At 35.6% G+C, this 20,826-nt stretch overlaps 2 protein-coding genes across 5 annotated transcripts; both read right to left on the reverse strand.

Annotated features, from left to right (window-relative positions):
- Positions 1-328: 328 nt before the first annotated feature.
- On the reverse strand, positions 329-16,207 carry LOC114943744 (uncharacterized). 4 transcript variants are annotated; one of them, XM_029319429.2, is made up of 8 exons: positions 15,842-16,207; positions 13,433-14,093; positions 12,430-12,605; positions 8,700-8,829; positions 7,295-8,401; positions 6,762-7,061; positions 6,110-6,682; positions 329-5,964 (listed from the first exon to the last, which is right to left on the reverse strand). In XM_029319429.2, the coding sequence occupies exons 3-8, from the start codon at positions 12,480-12,482 to the stop codon at positions 5,296-5,298; spliced, it is 2,832 nt and encodes a 943-aa protein (XP_029175262.1). In that variant the 5' UTR covers positions 12,483-12,605; positions 13,433-14,093; positions 15,842-16,207; the 3' UTR covers positions 329-5,295. The 4 variants fall into 4 exon arrangements, with proteins under 4 accessions (XP_029175262.1, XP_029175290.1, XP_029175280.1 ...); XM_029319457.2 differs by having other exon boundaries at positions 12,508-12,605; positions 15,842-16,206; XM_029319447.2 differs by lacking the exon at positions 12,430-12,605 and having other exon boundaries at positions 15,842-16,206.
- A 634-nt stretch (positions 16,208-16,841) lies between these two features.
- dpa (disc proliferation abnormal) lies at positions 16,842-20,606 on the reverse strand. Its single transcript, XM_029319407.2, has 8 exons — positions 20,324-20,606; positions 19,926-20,239; positions 18,960-19,852; positions 18,425-18,747; positions 18,041-18,318; positions 17,552-17,952; positions 17,242-17,452; positions 16,842-17,084 (listed from the first exon to the last, which is right to left on the reverse strand). The coding sequence occupies exons 1-8, from the start codon at positions 20,481-20,483 to the stop codon at positions 16,989-16,991; spliced, it is 2,676 nt and encodes an 891-aa protein (XP_029175240.1). The 5' UTR covers positions 20,484-20,606; the 3' UTR covers positions 16,842-16,988.
- Positions 20,607-20,826: the final 220 nt, after the last annotated feature.

Here is a 20,826-nt window from a genome sequence, read left to right on the forward strand (position 1 = left end):
TTTAGAACTAAATAGAAATTATCGCTTTATATTTCTTGACAAAAAAAACTCATCGATTCAAACGTTAATTTGCTAATTAAATTTTTAAATAATATGCTATAATATACTATTAAACTATTAATATTTTTGACAGTTATCAGCTGATTGCTGTCAAAAATAATCGCGCGGAATATGATAAAAAATTATTATAAAAAAATCTCATAAACAAGTTAGATTTTCATTTATGGAAGTTAATTAATTGATTTTAATTATAACAATTATGGAACGAATTAAATGCAATGTAAATAAGAAAAAAGGGGGTTCGTTTGACAAATGCACTACACTGTAATTATTTTGACATGTTTAATCATTAAAAGTTTATCTTTTCATAAATACTTAACGCACGTAAATTTGTGCGATCTGATCTAATACAGATACTCATACGTAGATATGCACGCACACGGACACATACGCGGCACTCACAAATTATTATTCGTAATCGAGTGCCGATCGATGAAACGTTTGCGATTCTACAGTTACAGTGAATTTATGACTTCTAACTGGAATTATTATTTAAAAATCTCGGGGTGATCAGTTAAACTTTTGTAGGAACGCAAATATACATAAATTCGTGAACGTTTAGCGCCGATAACTTAGAGAAAGCTTTTAACACACTTGCTTATAAAAAACTAACTCATCATTGTCAGTTAAGCTATTATTATTAAGCCGGCAAGATATTTTGCAATTGTAACGTCAAAATAGGAACTTTTCAACCTTCTTTCTCGTTTCTTATTCGCAAATGTTACATCCGTGAAAGCGCATCTCTTATAAAACTGTAATTTTTATCGTTATGCGTAACGTTACTTTATATAATAACACGTTAGCCAACTTCGATGTTGATGGACTGATATTTTGACAATTGATTGATTTTAGCGTCATCTTTGCCATTAATCGCAAAAATATGACGTTAGTTAACATATAATTTCATATAATCTGGGTTGCGCATTTCCTCGACTTCTTCGTATGCTTTGCTTTTTTGCGAATTATATAGTTTGGCACTGCATTGCTATATTAAAAAAAAGAAAGCTCTTATAAACTTTCAAAGAATTGTCGATGAACGCTGCAATTTTCTTTCACCGTTTGCGATTGTACTTTTAATATGTACAATTAAAGTATCTCTCGCTTTTCAGCATCCATCAGACATCGATGTTTTTATTTATCTAAACGACAAGTAAAAAACAAATAAGAAAAAATGCAAAGACAAATAAAATTGCTAGCTCTCGGTAATTTTATACATAAATCGAAATTTTAAAACCGCTTAAATATCTATAAGTATATGAGAATCTTTACAGAGAGAAAATCAAATTACATATTTCTTTTATAAAAAAAAAGAAAAAATACATCGCACAAGAAGAGGCTGTCACATAACAAACTTTACATGTGTGAGATACACACCAAAAATTATAATATTACAAAAAGAAACAATTTGAAAATTTAAAAATGCATTTTTCAAATTGATTTTCGTTTGGCAAAGATTCTGTGCTTACTTAGTGGCTAATAACAGAGATTGTTGATTAGTGTTGTATGAGCAAATCTATGATATGCGAAATGAATGTGAAGAACATTCTTTTAGTGTCTTCTCGGACAGATGTATGTAATTTTTGATTTTTATTTATATTTTATTTTTTTTTTTGTATATTTCCAATATCTTCTTTTGTCGCGTCTTCGTTTATATTCTCATATATACGTATATCCGAAACACGAGACAGAAGAAGCTTAGCTAAGTTTAGTGCCCGTTTTTCAAACAGACTTTTGCGTCGTTGACCGTATAATCGACCTGTTTTAAATCCGTTTTGACAGTATATCCGCGTTTTGTAAGTAGTATCTGCGCGTATGTAAAAATAGGATGCGCGTCTCTATGTGATACGCGAAAGACATACATCGTCCTTACATCGGAATCGAAGAATAAATTCTCGCCGTGATCTTGTCAGATGTGATCATCTAAGAAAAATTGATTCTCATTAATAAACATTGCATGTAACATATAATAGACGTATAATACATATACAGATCGTCTTTAATCGTCGATTATCATCTTTAATATACGTAGAAACTTTCTCCCTAATCACATTTACGAGAGATTGTTTAAAGAAAATCGTACGCGATCTCTTCCTGTTACCAAATATATGTGTGTATATGTATATGTTTGTGTATGTGTGTGTATATTCATGCGCTCTTTTATCATTTAAAAAAATACCGTCGCGAGATTTTCTCTTTTGTCGTACAGATATATCATAAAGTGGACTCGCGTTTTTTTTTTTAAATATTTTTTGTGATTTCCTTGTATGTTTAACACAGCCAAAACTTGGCGTTACACGAATGCGCGCGTTTTGCATTGAATACTAACACACGACATTCGTGTCACATGAGGTAAGAGTAATCTTCTCACATGTGACATGAGGTAAGAGTGAAATATATTAAATATAATAATAATATATATCATCACTTTTTTTATCATCGCCACTTTACGAGATATTCGAGCAAATAATATCATTTCTCGCGCATGAGATATTCTTAAAAAAGCATTGTTATCTATTATCATGCAGCGCGCATCTTCCACTCACATATCAGGCATTTCTCTTTTTTATATCTCTAAAAATATTTTTTCCTTCATATATCAGACGCTACTTTGCTATTTTTGAATATTAATTAACAATAAGTATAACCTACGGAGAAAAGTCTAACGCGGGGAGAGAATATTCTTTCTAGGAAACTAAAACGACCAATGTCACTCCACATGTACAGCTTATAGAGGTAGAAGCAGAATTATATCCGATAGGATATACAACATTGGCTGTTCTAGTACTAGAATGTTCATATAGCATATGGAAGATGCCGAAGGAACAACGCGAAAATTTGCAAACCGATCCGAGAGAATTGGCGGATCATGAACATCCGCATGAATCTGAACAAAAGGAGGCATTTGTTCCCCTTGAAATTAGTAAAAAGAATTAAGCATTTGCTTTCCTTTTGGAAACACTAGAATTTATGCATCTTTAATATAAAAAATAAAAATTAAAAATTAAGTTTAAAAATAATTAAGAAAGAACAAAAAATATGAAATAAACAAAAATGATAACCATGCTCCCCTGGAAAAAATCCTGCGGATGTCCATGATTCCTACCTATATTATACGGATGTCGCAATAATAATTCGCACATAATACATATGCGAATACGTCAAATCAACAGTAGAATTTCAATCGGACCTTGTCAAACAACGTCGAAAAATAATCAACATTCCGCCGTCGTTCCTTTAACAATAAGCAATTTCTATCGCGGTCTCTCATACACACGCATGCACAACTTTGTACTGATCGTCTCAACCGTGATAACGATTAATTCACGTTAATGTCTAACATTATATATTAGATAATTATCCCTTAACAATAAACTTATCCGCTAATTCTTAACGATACTAATAATCTATATTGATAATACATGTTGCCTTCTCGAGCTTAAGAGAACCGTAATGCGCCTTGAATGCGGGGAATACAAAATTGGACATTTCCCCTATCTGTCACTTTCTTATTTGATACTTTCTCATCGATATTTCTTCGTTCAACATCTTACGGATATTTATTTTCAAGACATATCGTCATTCATGATTTTGTGTGTGTCCGATATTCCTCCGTTTACTTAATCCTACCTGGATAAATGCTGAAAAGAATAATAAAGACTTGCATGTTTAAAAATCTAATTTAAATTTAAAAATCTTTTTCTTTACTTCAAAAAAGCGTAAATCTTTATACGATTTAAAATATCGATAAAAAAGTCTCTTATTAAAAATCAATATAAAAAAATATTTAAAATATTACAAAAGAAAAGTATACGCTAAAAATAATAAAAAACTTGACGTAAAAAAAAAATCTTTGGTCTCTCTCATTTCTTCATTATTTTATACTAGCAAATGTTAAAAGGAAATGCGAAATATAACTTAACTGTATAAATTTATCATATATGTGTACGTATTTAGGAAAATAATAAAAATAAAAAAATATATAGGCATTATTGTGTTTAATTTCTGTTTTTTCTTTCTAAAATCAAGTTGATAAGCAGAATCATGTTTGTTGTTATACACACAATTTGCATTTAGACAAAAATAACATTACAGAAAACACTTTCTTACACATTCACAAATGAATTGAATTCATGTTTTAATTTGATAAACAAACAAGATTAATAATTTTTCATTAAAAAGTATAAAGATAGAAAAAACCATGAATTGTAATTCGAAAAAAATAATCGAATCTTCTAACCAATAAAAAAATCAATAAAATATGATTTCAATCTGAATTTGTAGATTCTCTCATTAATTTTCTACGTCATCATATTTTTCCAACAATGCACCGTCGATCGATCGTTCGATCAGTTATGTCCTGTTTATGTAAAACGTGTAGCGCATACACGGTTCTCTTTATCCGCTATATTGTGTTTTGCTTCGAGATTTTGTCTGTTTTTAAATTGGAAAATAAATATCTAAAAATATCTAAACTACATTTTTCCATGTGTCTATCCAATTATAACACATAACGTGCTATATTATATAATAAAATTATAAAAAATATATATGTATAGCACAATTGTAAAAAGTGAACATATTTTATAACAAAATAAAATAAATAACAATGAAAATAATAAATCAGTAATAGAGATTGAAGATGAAAGTTGCATTTCTGACAAACATTATTGATAAATATACCAAAATGATAAATTGCCGCTTTTTCTCGAGAATAAAATTGAGCGTCTGATATACATATAAAGTAATTATGCGAAATAAAAGATAACAAGATAGACAAATATGTGCATAAAAATAAAAAAAAATTAAAATACAAAGAAATAAATAGATAAAAAATCCGAAGATAAAAAAGGAAAATAAATACAAAATAAACTTTTAATTTCGAAAATCGATTGGAGATGTGTGTAATATATATATTTATCGAGAAAACGCAAAACGGCGTTGAGCATGCATAACTTTCATCTCTCTCACGTTTATTACTTATTTGTTATTTTCACCGCTGAAAATATTTTTGTCATAATTTTTCGCGTTTTTAACAAAACATTAAATTTTCAAACATTATATCCTACAGCAATTTACTGGTGGCAGAAAGTAGATAATTAAAAATCTCGCCACGCGTTGCTATTGTAAAAGTTGCGGCAATTGATGCCGTTCGTACGTTTTGCAAACAAGAATCTCGTTCTTCTTGTCTGCATCTCGATTGATTCACCAGGATAATGCATTTGATATCCTAGGATATCAACCGAACATAATAGCATTCCTCGAGACCGGATCCACATGATGTTCCAGTCTTACTAAGCGCACGTAATTACGGCCGTAATCCGTGAACGCCATTCTACCATCCCAGTAAAGGGCTATGCCGAGCGGACGATCCATTTCGTCTTGACCCGGCTTGTACGAATAGATTAATGAGCCGACCGAGTTGAACGCCTTGATCGAATTATGGCGAGAGTCCGCAACGAGGATGCTACCGTCGTCGGCCACTATTACGCCCTGCGGTCTCTGAAACGTAGGTGCGTTTTCGTCGTTTTGCCCGTCGTTTTCTCCGCTGCCGTCCTGCTTCTTGCCCTTTAACTCTTTCTCGCACTTAAGTATACGCATATCCGTCATATTATGCTCGATTATTAATAAATGATGATTGTTGAAATCCGTGACGATGAGCTTGCCCTCCTGATTGAAACAGATGCCGCGCGGCGAATCCAAATACCTGAGCAGATGTTGTTGACCGCCAAACATACGCAGCGGAATACCCTCGGCGCTAAACAACTGGACGCGGTGATTTCTGGTGTCTGTGACCGCGATTTCGCAAGCAGTGTTTACCGCCACGTCCCACGGATAACAAAACTGGCCTTGTTTTTCGCCATGCTCGCCAAAGGACCTCAGGAACTCACCTTCCATCGTTAAGATCTGAAACACCACGATTTTATATTGCAGTTTAAACTTGTCAAAGCTCTAAATCTTCAACTTGTTTTAATCTGTTTATGGTTACATAATTGAACCTTCAATCAAAGAGAATTTCGCATCATGAGAAGAAACGCATTGTACCACGAACCTGGATGCGATGGTTATCCTTGTCGACGACGATGAGGCGACGTCGGGCGTCGACGGCGATTCCTGCTGGACGATTAAATTGGCAAGGACCATTGCCGTAGCTTCCGAACTTCCTGACAAGCGTGCCGTCGTCGCGATAAATCTGTATGCGATTATTTGATCTATCGCTCACTATGATGTTACCCTCATTATCGCAGGTTAATCCCCACGGGCGACAGAGGTTTTCGGCATTGTTTTCACCAAAGTGGCCGATGATCTGGACATCCGTGCTCTTGATCTGCAAGTCGGCTTTTCTATTCGGAAGAACGATGTTGCGCTCATAATTCGCTATTGGGCGACCGCGCGGTATCGGTTGCATCATTTGCTCGTTGAGTCCGTACGGAAAGTATTGCGATAATCTATAATCGCGATTCGATGGTAGACGATCTCCGATCGTGCCCGGACTGTTCAGCAAGACGTTTCCGCCGTTGGCGATCACGGCCAATACATTGCTGTCGGAACTCTTGAACGAGATCCAATTCTCTTCTCGAGTAGACCGGGACTTCATCTTCCGATTCTGACGAATCTGCCAGATCTGCGCAAACGTACGAAATTTTAAAAAAATTACGAGATATATAAATGTGTGTCTTTATACAGAATAAAAGTATATGTACCTCAGCCAACACCATGTCTTTCCTTTTCAAAAGATCGTCGGGATTACACGCGAGATTGGGAAATCGCGCGTCGTAGATGGCGTATTTAAGGGCGCTTACGGCATGCGCCAGCCGACTCTTATCCTCTTTCAAATGCATATATCTTTCGTGAAGAACCTCGAACTTCCATCGTCGCGCCTCCACAATTTGCTTAAATAATTTCTTCTCCCTCTCTTCTACGGCAGACCACATTCTACGTGAGAAGAACTTCACATCGCTGAGCGCCTCCCTGGTTCTCTGATCTAACGCTGCAATATCCAACTGCAAGAAATTAATTTTTTTTAATCTGTACTTTCTAGAATTTAATTCTCTTTATCCTTTTGAAAGACTTGAAAAAAATTATTATTTAATTTCAATTTTTCTAATTACCTCACATATTTTAATACAAAAATTTCTATTAAAAAAAAAAAATAAATATATATATATATAATTATAGAAAAAACTGACGGAGAAATTGACTTTCGCGTTGCTCGACCAAAATGAAGTTGACTTACCCCCATATTTTCCATATCATCAGCAAGAACGTCTATCCCAAGATAGGCTTCCATTAATACGTCTTCAGCTTGACGTTGAGCGGTCTCAGTGAACTCTACGAGATCAACCGTCACATGTTTACAAGTGCAATGAACGGCGCACTCTTTGCAAACCGACTTGCAGCAGGTTTGACAGTAAAGCAGCTGAGTGTATGGATGTTTACCGCAATGGTACGGCAATGTATCGTTCGATGAATGGTCGAGCGATTGATTATTCTCAATCTCTGTCGCTATCTCTGTCTCCTTTGCCAGTTCTAGCTCGTTCTCCATCAGCGGTACGCTAGACACGTCTCTCTGGATATTTCCGGCATCGTCATCCTTCTCCATCTCATTCACAATCTCAAATGTCTTCGGCATCAACGGCATCAATGGCTCATCTCTCTGAAGGTTCGGACTATGGATTTGTTGCTCTGGTGATTTTTGTTCGGAGTAGCTATCTTGTCCCATATCCTGCGTTATTTCTAACTCTTTCGTTGCCAACGTCATCAGTGGCACGCTGGACATATCGCTCTGGACATTCGAATTGTGGATCAACTGCTCAGATGGCTGTCGTATGGAATAGTTGTCGTTTATGTCCAGCAAATCGAACTTGAGAAAATTCATGTTGAGATCTTCGAACGTCTCGCAATCCGCTTGGCAGTTCTCGCTTGAATTAGGGGCGCTCGAAAAGCTCAGACCGGAGACGTCTGGTATACTAGCATCCTCAAACATTCGAAAGTACCCGAAATCGTCTGGTGAACTGGTATCCAGCTGGCGAATCGGCGAAGATCGGTTCGCTAGACTGTCATCCGAAGAGCCTGGTCGACTGTCACCTGTAGAACCTAGCGAACCGACGACCATGCTTTGATTATATAGCCTTGGTTGATATAGAAATGAGGAATCTGCTTGATTGAAAATCGACTGGCTTGACAAATTGCTATTTGGATGCTGCTGCGAAAGTTTCCCCGGAGAAAAGTGCCTCATGAACCTCTCCGGGCTGGGACTTGAAAACGATCGAGCTTTTCTCACGTTACTAAGTCTTTTGGGCGTGAAGTGCTGGTCTTCTTGCTTTCGAGGCTTATTTGTCAGCTGAAACATTTTGTTCATTTCAAGTTTGCGTACTCGACCAGTATTTGAAACATAAATTAAAAGATAATTTTAAACGATTGATAAATTGTAACTTGTAAATTTATTTTTTTTATTATATAATCAAATTGTTTTTTATTAAAATTTCATACTTTAATTCTCTCTCCAAAATCGACTAAACAATTTCTTATCAGAAAATTGAACAGACACGTAATGTTTATGTTTAAAAATCTTTTAATATAAAAATTTATATGTTAAAATATTTCTCTACAGATTGAAAAAATAAATGAAAATTACTTACTTGCATGAAATGGCGATTATAATCTACCCTGTTGCGGGGAGACTTTAATTGATTCATGGTGACGGGTAAAAATTGCTGATAAAACTCTAAAGAGGTATCTCGTGCCGCACTATTGAAAAATCTTGTTTTCCTGAAACGATACGGAAATGTTAAAATATTGATCAGTATTTCACTGGTTTTTTTTTTACATTTTATCGAAGCATTTTCCATATCAATTGTCATCTATTTACGCAAATATATAGCAACATCAAATATAATCCATACGAAAGAATTGGATTCAATGGATTATGCTCCGTTTTCGTTTTGCAAATTTAATGGAACTTTAATCGGTCTTAGAAACTCGGAAGGAAACGTAAATTTTGTATCCGAATAAGGGAAAATTATGATTTTGAAAGAAACTAACGAACCGCAAAAATTTCTGCAAATCGAGAAAGAATAAATTTATTCAAATTTATTTCGATTCTTCAAAAATGTAAGAGCACTTATAATAGAAAGCAATTTTAGATACAGAAATGACCTTTACGTTTATTCGTGATAAAGAAAACAATATCTCTTTCGCGATACACGTTTCCGAATATACATATATATGTATATATTCACAACACCGAAGCTCCAACTCTCTTCGAAGGTATAACGGTTTCAACCTTTTGCAAAATCAGTTTGTTCACCAAACGTATCTATTTCACCGAACATTGTACGATATTCAAAAGCGCATTCCATCTCGCAAATGTTATGACTTCTCTTTATTATGCGTAGAAAACTGTACTGTTCACGAATCTGCGCACTGACTGACTGACATTTTCGCTCATCGAAACGATGACTCGATCGTTATTCAGAAGTCACGAGAATTTTTTGGAAAAAAAATATATATAATATTAAAAATTCCACGATTTAAATTCTTCTCGATATTTTTTTTCGCCGGAGAAAGCTCGATTTTACATATTAATTAAGAAATCTACATTAAAGAGTGCTAAAGAGAAATGATGAGATATAATCCTAATTAAAGACGAGATATCTTGTCGCGATCGCGAGACAAATATGCCCGAAAGTCGGAAATCGATTTAATCGACGTATGTAATGAATCAATAAACGTGAAAATGATTTATACTAAAAAATCGCACAAATAATCAGCTCTGCGACTTCTACCTGATCGATGCGGCTCGACTTGCCTGTTTCTCTAGAAACAAGCCTTCGTAACGATAGTTGTTGATGTTCCACGGTCTGTCGTTCACACCGAACTGATCATCGAGTTTCTTGTTGACAAAGTTTATGTCTCAAGATTGCGACGAGGTCACTTTGTATAATAAATAAGGGTATCCTACTTTTACATTATTTTTCTCAACTAACTTATTGACATCGAATTTTTTTAGCTTATGATAAAAAATAGCAATATAATTTAAATCAAAAAATTTCAATATTATTATATAATATATATTGTAAAGTTTCGTTTGAAAATGTTGCTCGGATCAAATTAATTAAAAAATATACTTTTGTCTATTTTTTTGCGCGGAATTTGCGAAGACGTTGACGTTTCTCAATAAAATTGTAAAAATAAGTATAAAAACAATGCATATTGTAAATACAGCATGTAGAAAAATATCACGAGACACAGTACGTAAAATCTAAAAAATAAAAAAAAATCAAATAAAAGTAAAAATCTTTACCTTAGATAATTTATATCATACAGAAGAATTATTTAAAGGATTGCTTTCGTGTGTGTATGTAAACTTTTTATGTATGTATAATATTTCATTAGATTTCACATCAGGTTGTGTATATATACATAAGAAAGTTCACTCGCTTTCCAACGTAATAAACATAACAGGCAACAAGTTCGTGTTTACCACACAATTCTCTGGATTAATCCCAAAATCATATTAGGTTCATGCCCTTTCGTTTTGTTGAAACTCTATTAAAATCAAGATTAAATTCTGCTCTATTCGCAATATCGCGAAGCAAGATACTCGCTTTAAGATTTATGTAATCATATATAAATTCGCAAAAATCTTTAAAATTCCGTTTTATAATCTCGAAGTTATATATATATATATATATATATATATATATATATATATATATATGACTAGCAAAAACGAAAGTATTGCTCAAACAATTGTTAAATACTAATATTAATTAAATGTTTAACTGTCACATATGCATTTCTTTATTTTCGATTAATTAACAAGATATGTCCTCATTGAAAAATGTACATATATACATATGTGTAAAATATGTGATTCAAGATATTGATCTCATAATAAAGTAAGGCACTGGATACGAGTTTCTCGCGATAATTAAAAATCGAAAACACGGAAAATAAAAATTCTTCCTTCGTATTGTGTGTAATAATTCGAGAGTGGAAGCATACGACAAGCATAAAACAGACCCCCGAACTTGTGTCTTTTTCTGGGCGCTCTGTGGCATTCGGCAGACGGTATCCTTGAAATCGCCATGGCGACCAAGGTCAGATCAGCTTTTCCTCTGGAGGGTAAAAGGGAGGAAGGAGGAGAAAGTAAAATGGCCGATATCTGCGTGTAAATGTGTCGCGTGCGAGCACACGCGTATACGCTATAGCATGTGGTTGTGCGGGCATGCGTGATTGGATATATTCATCTAAAATATGTATAACGGGTGTGTTGCCCGTTATACATATATACACCTACATAATTTCACCAAATGTCTGTCGATACCAAAACTCCTCATTCTTGTCCGTATATCAATTTGTTATGCGCGCGTGTGTGCAATTTTTATAGTTTCCTTGAATAAAGACTAACACGCGAGAATACCATTAAAGGTCTATTTTAATTGCCATTTTTTGTATTCTTTTATATTTTATGTAATCTTCTTTTTTTATTCTATATTTTAAAAAATGTGATATATATATTTAGCAAAGGTCTTTAATGATAACGCCTCATGAGAGGAAATAGCATATTCCTATCAGCTCACATGTTCGAAAAACATTCAGAGGATCCCAGATAGCACAAGCTATTCGAAAAGAATTCATTTGTATGTCACCAATTTCGAGTCCCTTTTCAAATACATATAGAATTCATTTTGTAAAATGAAATTGATGACATACAAGGTGACATCCAAATGAATTCTTTTCGAATAGCTGTGCTATCTGGGATGTTAATAAGGTACTTTTATAACATTCTAAATGTTTTTCGAACATGAATCGGCCTCCTTTCGTAATTTTAAATATTCCAAATATTTTTTTAAAATACCTTTCACAAATTTCAACGTTTGATATCTTGACAATTAAAGCTAGTTTGAGCCGGCAACGCTTGCAATTTTCGGCGAAAAAGGTCAAAGTTTCCCGGTTTCGTTTTCACTGATGGGCGCCGAGTGGCATCGTCCGCTACTTTCGCTCTCGTTCGAGTTTCAATGTCGCAAAAAGGAAACGCACACAAGGCTAACGCGATACGAAGGAATTTGCGAAGACGTTGACGTTTCTCAATAAAATTGTAAAAATAAGTATAAAAACAATGCATATTGTAAATACAGCATGTAGAAAAATATCACGAGACACAGTACGTAAAATCTAAAAAATAAAAAAAAATCAAATAAAAGTAATAATAAAACAAGGAATAAATTAATAACAATGCATGTAGAAAAATATCATAAGACAATTTCTACAAAATCTAAAAAAGAAAAAAAAAAGAACTTGGATAAATAAATAAATAAAAGTAATAATAAAACAATGAATAAATTAATAACAATACCATCTCACCTCTCGTATGAATGTTCGTCCGCGAAGTAGTCGAACTGACGTGCAGCGAGCATGCCTCTCTTTTTCGTATTTACGTACTTTTTCAAGATTTAATGCCTTTGACGACTGGACAGGATATAGCCGGTGTTTATACGAGGTGTCGGACGCAGGTGAGCAGAATCCCGACGTTTCTCCGACTGTGGGAAGAGAGTCCTTTACGTGGAACGAGTAACTCGACTAATCGGGAGATGAAGGACTTACAAGCCGGCTTGTCTCGCATAAGCTCGAGCTCGACTACTTAGCAGTAGTAGTCGAGCTCGGCTCGTGGGATCCGAATTGGGGATAACTTGGAATGGAATATTTTTGATGTCCTTTCGTACTTCGAAACTTTTCATTCCCTCCATCTCTATATAATATAATATAATCTATGTAATATAATATAATCGTAACGACCCCATGACCTACCCCCTCTTCCAACTTTCACTCGACCCTTTCAAAATCCATTCCAAATTTATGTCTCGACTCTTTTGTGTACGAAGATCTTTAATTCGCGATAAATGTTCCTTATAAATTATTAATTATAAATAATACTATATATATATAATGCATTAAATCTTTTCAAATGTGACTATAAAAATGTTCCTTATAAATTATTAATTATAAATAACACTATATATATATATATATAATGCATAAATATTTTTAAATGAGACTATAAAAATAAAAGTCTAATGAATTTAAATCATGGAGGAAGAAGGCTAGAATAGAAGCTCAGAATACTACAAAATGTTTAAGAAATGATATGCAAAATATGAAACGTTATGTATAAGCATTGGATTAACAAAACTTAAGATAAGATGCTTTTTTTTCCAAAAATTACCGCATTTATCCGACTTTTTCCGCGCATATTCTCGATGATTCTCGCACGATTCTTGCACACAATAACACAAGTATTTCTGATACAGAGATTCTCGAGGATTCTAGCCCGGAGAAAAGGGAGAAAGGAGTCGCAAAACTCACTCACTTGACGTGTCGGCGAACGCGAGCCATCGCTCGTCGAGGGTAGAAGAAAGACGTGGAGAAAAAGCCGAGAAGCAACACCGCTTCGCGAAGCGAAACCCGTCAGGGCGAAGATCTCGAGAGGCGCGAAAGAGAACGGTCCTCGAATTTTGGTCTTCCCTTCCTTCCTTTCTCTCTTTTATGTCAGAGTCACCCTCTGTCGAAGCCGGGTCTCTCGCGGCGAGTCGAGCCGGCGCGCGAGAGGAACAGAACTGGTCCGCCCTTACTCCGGCTCGCTCTACCTCTGAATCACCCGCGTCGCCCACGTATCGCGATGCCGGGGGAGCACAGCGTAGGTGACTTCTCTCGCGAACCCCTTCCCCGGGCAACGCCATGCGGTTTCGCGACGAGGCGCCTGCGCCCGGAATCCATGAATGGAGGCACCCGCTCAATGCCGGGCTTGGACTTTTATTTGCTCGCGCTCGCGGGAGCACTGCGGCATCCAAACCCTCCCTTTCTCGCTCCCTCGCCTCCCGCTCTTCTACCCTCCAACGACGACGACGACCTTCAGCCGCCAGCCAGGGTCGATCGGACAAGTCGGATTTCATCCCCCGAGAGAGGAACAGGTGTTGCATTGAGTCACACAGGAGCGGTCAATCCTCCATGAATACATTAACGAGTACATCCTGAATCATAAATCATTATCAATCAAACATCCTCATGAATAATCATTAAGATCTCAAATATTTAGAATCTTCATTTTCGCAAAAATAATTTATTAAAGAAAAATCGGAAAATTCTCCGAATAGTCACTTTGAGCGAATGAAAAAGTAGAAAAGAGGGATGAAGGTGCTTGAGAAAAATTGGAGATTTCGCGGAAAGAAAGAAATGCGATCCCGGTATATACCCTCGCATACGGCGATATTGAGAAAACGCTGAACGAGATACTAAGAATTAACGGGGTGCAACTTTATGAATGGGCGTGAGGGAATCAGGCGGTGGGGGTTGTGGCGCTTTAACGATCGAGCGCACCCCTTCTCGCTCTTTCTCTCTTTGTTCACCGTCTCGCTCGCGATCTTTCTCTCTCGATTCATACCCTTTTTGCGATACGCGATTTCATTCTCTTCCTCCCTCGCCGGCTACGTGCACATGCACAATTGTGTATCGTTCGTACGAGTCGGCCATTTGCAGATGAACGATGCATACCTGTGCATAGCGCACGTGTGCACATCATCATGCGCGGGGGTGAATCGCGCGTGGATGCTCTTTTCACACACTTGCGCGCACGCACACACACACACACACACACACACACACACACACACACACACACACACACACACATACATATATAGGTATATAAGCGCGCGCGCACGCAAGAAGATACTTTCACATGTAACTAAATGTTTATACAATTTTTATGGCTAAGTATTACTTATTGTATGTGTTGAATGCGGGGGTTGAATTTAGAAATTGGAAATCGAAGTCGTAATTGTGTAATCTGAGATTAGAAGATCATTATAATAAATACGTAATAGAATTGTGTAAAATTGAATTTTTTAAAAATTGACAATTTTGCCAAGTGTCATGTGCAAGATATAAATTTTCAATAAATCTTTAGTGGATATATTTCAGGATATTCTTTTTGTTTTCAACAAAAATGTTAATTGATTTAACAAACACTGACATTTACCGAAAAAAATGTTTCCTTTCCTTTCGTTAAATTTTGCGATAGACCTTATAAAAATCACGATAACAATTGCTTTTCTTCCGGAATTTTTCCATATTAAAAGAGATCCTACATTTACTTTATTAATTAATATATAATAATAAAAAAAGATATTAATTCGATTATTCAAATATTTGTTAAGAATTTCGTATGTAACAGCTAGTAGTGTAATTTAATATTACAATTCTGGATACATAAGAAAAAACGCGAGTAATCCGTCATAAAAGCAAATTTAATTGTAAATCTTAATGCAACTTGAGCCAAAATTTATGAACAAAGAGAAACCGAGAAGAAAGATTTTAAAGTGGATGGATTAGAAAAGAGCTTGAAGTATATTATAATCTTTATACATCAGTATCGGAGATGTTTTGTCATTATACGATTCTATTTATACTATATATAATTATATTATTTAATATCATTTATTAACGATAGTCATTTTTTTCTTTGATCTTTTAATCTGTTTGCAATTACAGCTTCAATTTTAAAATTTAATAAGAATATACATATATTCTCATTAAATTTATTTACGGCAGCGATTATTGTTTTTGACAGTAAATTGTAATAAATTTCACGTGAAATTATAATTTAATCTACCTATATAATCTAATTTATTTGATAAAAAAGTTAATTAAAACGGAATATTATAACTTTGAAAAAACAGTATCACTTTAATGTTCCCCGAATACGATAATTTGAAGATACCTAGATTCTCCTGGCATCGATGTGTAGCGAATATCGTGATTCGGAGGGGCGGAAGTTACCCCGGCGTGAGTGGGTGGGACGTCGATGAACGAATATCCCCACCAGAGCTACCCGGCGCTGAAAGGAGCGTAGGAGTTTCCAAGGTCATCGCAAGAGCAAAACTACGTAGTACGACGCCTCCGTCGCGACGCCCGCGCACGAGGCGTAGGTGTAAAGCATACGTACGGGTCAGCTATAAGACATTTCGAATTGTCAATGGCAATTAATTGCTACATTTCAAACATGACGTTCCGTATTATTATAGGAAACGTATCGATACCGGTGTATGTAAATTGAATAAACGAAATGAGAATAATAATTTCTCGTTGATAATACAATTATCACATATGATCATTCTGCAAAATTTTATATATATATATATATATATATATCAATAACACAGCGCTCAATAAATGCGAGAATGTGCGAGAATCAACAAATTCAAACAATATTAATTCCAACAACATGTTGTGAAGAACGCGCGTTCTCGTGCATTGTGTATTTTATCGTTATTATCAACAATTATGTAAAATACTGTATAAAAGGCATACTAAAAAACATATTTCTTGAATTATCAAAAATGATCAGAAATTTACATAAATGTTATTTATAAAAAAAAATAATAATTAAAATAATCTTTTTGATAATTCATTGTACATTTAATAAAATCATAGATATCAAAATTCCTATAAATATAAAGCAGCATGTTTTACATATATTAATATAAATTGTAAAAATAAGATACAAAAGTTATACGATTAAAATATTTAATTTAGGATATATATATGAATTTCAAATTTTGATTATTATATTCATTATTTTACAGAAGGCGAAAATTTGTAAATTGAAAAGAATTATTTGAAATTAAAAAATTCTATAATCTTAACAATTTTTGTGACGTTAATTATTGAAAAGTTTTCGCCATTATCTATTTTGTTTCAAAATAAATTTTCTAATACAATTATTTATTATTATTTATTATGGAATATAAAAGCCCTTTTATAAAAATAGTTAGCAATAATCTTTCATAAAATACGTCAATGAAAAAGTACTTACTAATTTCCTACAGATATCCTAAACAAGGCAATTTGAAATTGTAAATAATATTTTAACAAACACGAATAGTATTTTTTCCGGTTACAATTACAACACCATTATCTTGCAAATCTTTCAGAGCATCTTCAAACATTTCACGTGTCACCAACTAAAAAGAAACATAGGCTCAACCAAAAAATACATTCTTTGAATAAATGCATAGAAATAAAATAAAATAACATTAAAAACCAATAAAATAAAATACAAATATAAATAGATAAAAACAAATGCAGAATGAGGTACATAAATATAATAAATAAACGTACCATGCTGGACGATTCTTTCAATTCTGTAAAAATTTTTTGGTAGTTTAGCGTCGGTGTCTTCTCTTTGCCTTTAATAAGCTTCTTCAACGCCTCCACCAGTTCCTGTCTGCGTTTCCTCGCAGCCAACGACATGCCTGTTGTTAGGATACTAATATCGATTTTGCCACTTAATGGATCGATGGCCGATTGCTTCAACGCCTCTCGATGTAACCTGATGATATATAGATGTTACAATAAGTTGTATTATTTAAAACGAAAATATCGCATTACCTAGGTATTGAGAGATCTAGCTATCTTTGTCTATTCTCACCTCCAAGCTTCCTCGACATCTGTAATCTCCACTATGTTGCTGAATCGCATCTTAGCGTGTGCCTCAGCGAGCCGTATCAGCGACTCCAGTTGCCTCGGATAGGCTGTGATTTGTCCGTGGCCGCTTCCTACTCTGCGCATATCAACATAAGCCTGGATCAGCCTCTGTTGGCTCTCCTCATTGAGAATAGGACGAACGTGTTCCTTGGCATAGGCTATATAATCACGTAGAATGCTCATATCCACGATGTCATCCTCTTCCTCTAAATCAGATTTGTAATACAGCGATACCAGATGTCTGGCGAGTTTTCTGTCGAATATTTCATCCTGAGGATCCAACATCAGGAAAATTAGGTCGAAACGTGACATTAGCGTATGCGGTAACATGACATTTTCTATCACCTAGAAAACAAATATAAAGATTTCTATCAGTGCTCATTAATTCATCATACAAATGTTCAATATCGATCATAACTTAATGGATATTTACTGTTTTATTTTTATTCCACTGCGACTCGCAAGGATTGGCCGCTGCCAAAATACTTGTTCTCGCATTCAACTGGCAAATAATACCAGCTTTTGCAATGCTCAGCGTTTGCTGCTCCATAACTTCGTGCAATACAGAGCGCGTGCTATCGTTCATCTTATCGAACTCGTCGATGCAACAGATACCATTATCAGCGAGCACTAGAGCGCCGGTTTGCAGGACTAATTGACGAGTTTCCGGATCTTTCGTTACGAAAGCAGTTAAGCCGACAGCGCTGGAACCTGAGAAAGAGATCACGGACATGAAATATACGAACAAATAATTATTAATTATATATTAAAATTAAATCAAATGTAATGTTATCGTTAAAAAGAGGTACATTTATACCTTTTCCGCTGCTATACTGCGAGCGAGGTACCAGATTGAAGACGAATTGTAGCAGTTGCGATTTACTCGTACCCGGATCTCCACACAGAAGTATATTTATCTCGGACCGAAAATATTTCTTGCTCGATTTATTTTGCTCTTTTTTCGTTCCACCAAATAATTGCAGCAATATTCCCTTCTTCACATCCTCGTTTTCGTAGATGCTGGGAGCAATGTGCCGTGCCAGTCGTTCATACACGTCCTCCTTCTGTGATATCAGTTTCAATAGTTCCACTCTTTCTGGTGGAAATGCATGATCCTTGCCCTCCTCTTGCTCGTATAGTCTATATGGAATAAACAAGAGCAAAAATTAACAAAAGATAATATTAAAAATATATAATATATTAAATATAAAATAATTAAATATATATATTATATATATATATATATATATATATATATATATATATAAAATATAAATGTATATAATTAATATAACTGTATATATAGTTTAATAAAATACAAATAAATAGTGCAACTCTGAAATGTATCTTACCGCTTCGAATCTTGTTTCCTGAAGTGGACAACATCAACATGCGTTCTGTAGATAGCGCGTACATTGGACTGTCGCGGATTAACGCGTATCGGTAACGCGCGATATATACCGGTGACGGAAACCCTGTCACCCGGCGAGACGGCGTCAACTAAATTATTATGTGCGAAAAGAACCACTGTATGAGGGGTCTGACCAGCCGGCATATCATCCGGCGACTCCTGTAGTTTGATCATTTGCTTGTCAGAGAAATGACTGCGATTGTGTATCAAGTTGAAACAGTAATTGTTGTTACAATGCGTGCACACTGTGGGCTCGGCTATGTGACCTCTGTCGATCTCCACGGTTGTCGTGAAAGAGCAGACAATGCACCTGAAAAACGCTTCTCGCATCTCCGGCATAATGTTCGATGTTCTAATGACCATACCAGTGATTGTGATCAATTGATCTATGTCCTCTGGATTTAGAAGGCGCATGCTTTTGGTTCTGGTAACATTGTAGGGTCGTACTTGAATTTGATGCTCCAACACTGCTGCAGGATATCTCTCAAAGAACATTTCATTCGCGGTCATGTCGAAAGCTGGTATCACTTCCTGAGGATAGCATACCAATCGACTGTAAAGCTGTTTATCAAATGCCTCGAGATGAGCGCAGTTTATATTCAAGTAAGGTTCCTCCAATGTATGTATCTCTTCAAGTTTTTGCAAGTAAAGTGGATCTGACAGATTCATGTTCTCAGGCAATTCATCATTCTCTGCTTCTGGATCGATGAATCGCAGGATAAATCGTTTAAATTGTTCCTTACACTGATCCACTACAACATTTGTACCCCAGATTACCAACTGTGGACCATTCTCAGTCTCTGATGTTCTTTGAGCATTGGGTTCTTCCGGTATCTATCAATAAAATTTAATTTACATTAATAATTTAATACCTATATATTAATATTGCTGTATAAATTTAACTCACTTCGGCCAAGTTAACTTGTCGCATACGTCTGTCAGATTGAACATCTGGCCTCTGTCGCACAGGTGTACCCCTAATACCACTGCGAGGAGTACGAACTGATGCCAAGGAACTAGGTGTTCCATAATTCAACGGAGAAGACAATTCTTCGCTCATGCCCATAGCAAGGGGGCTTGTTTGTACCAATCGATTCGGAGAAGACAATGGCACAGAAGAGGGACCCTCCGACGATGGTGCAATAGTCTCTTGTGCTGGACGGCCACCCCATCGTAACGGAGTGTCTACTGGATTATTTCCTGATCTTCTTTGAGGTGTACCTGCGTATAACGTAAACCAAATATTATAATTCAAATATATCTCTTTTTCCATGAAGATATTTTATTAAAAAGTACTTCTTCAACCTTGTCTTGTGGATGCTGAATGAATGGTGCTAGGTGTACCGGCAACCGAAGGAGCTCTGGCGGAGGTTGGAGTCCGAGGCTGTCGTCTCGGGGTGCCGTTCGTCGAATCGTTGTCATCCTGAGGAACGGGGGTCCTCGGCGGTCTCATAGGACTCGACATGATTGACAGAGAAACCGCCCGCGATAATCTTACACCCTTATTCCAAAATGTATTCCGGATACGTGTAACCTGCACACGCCGCTCAACGCTCAATTTCCCGCGTAAATGCGAGACTCAAGTCATCCAGAGGACGCTAATGTCGCAAAAGTTTTTCCACATCGACTATAGATGGCTACAGCTTCCATACCTCATTCGTGTAAATACCGATCAGCTGATCAGCTGTCACTCACACGCGCGCGTATGTAATGACACAGATTAATAGACAGATCGCCAAAGGTCTGGATGAAGGAGAGACCAGCATTTCTCACTGATTTCAGCGCCATATCGTGGTAGTGGTCAATGC

This window comes from Nylanderia fulva, unplaced genomic scaffold, assembly GCF_048542155.1.
Source record: "Nylanderia fulva isolate GAGA-0341 unplaced genomic scaffold, ASM4854215v1 Scaffold41, whole genome shotgun sequence".
Taxonomy (NCBI): Eukaryota; Metazoa; Arthropoda; class Insecta; order Hymenoptera; family Formicidae; genus Nylanderia; species Nylanderia fulva.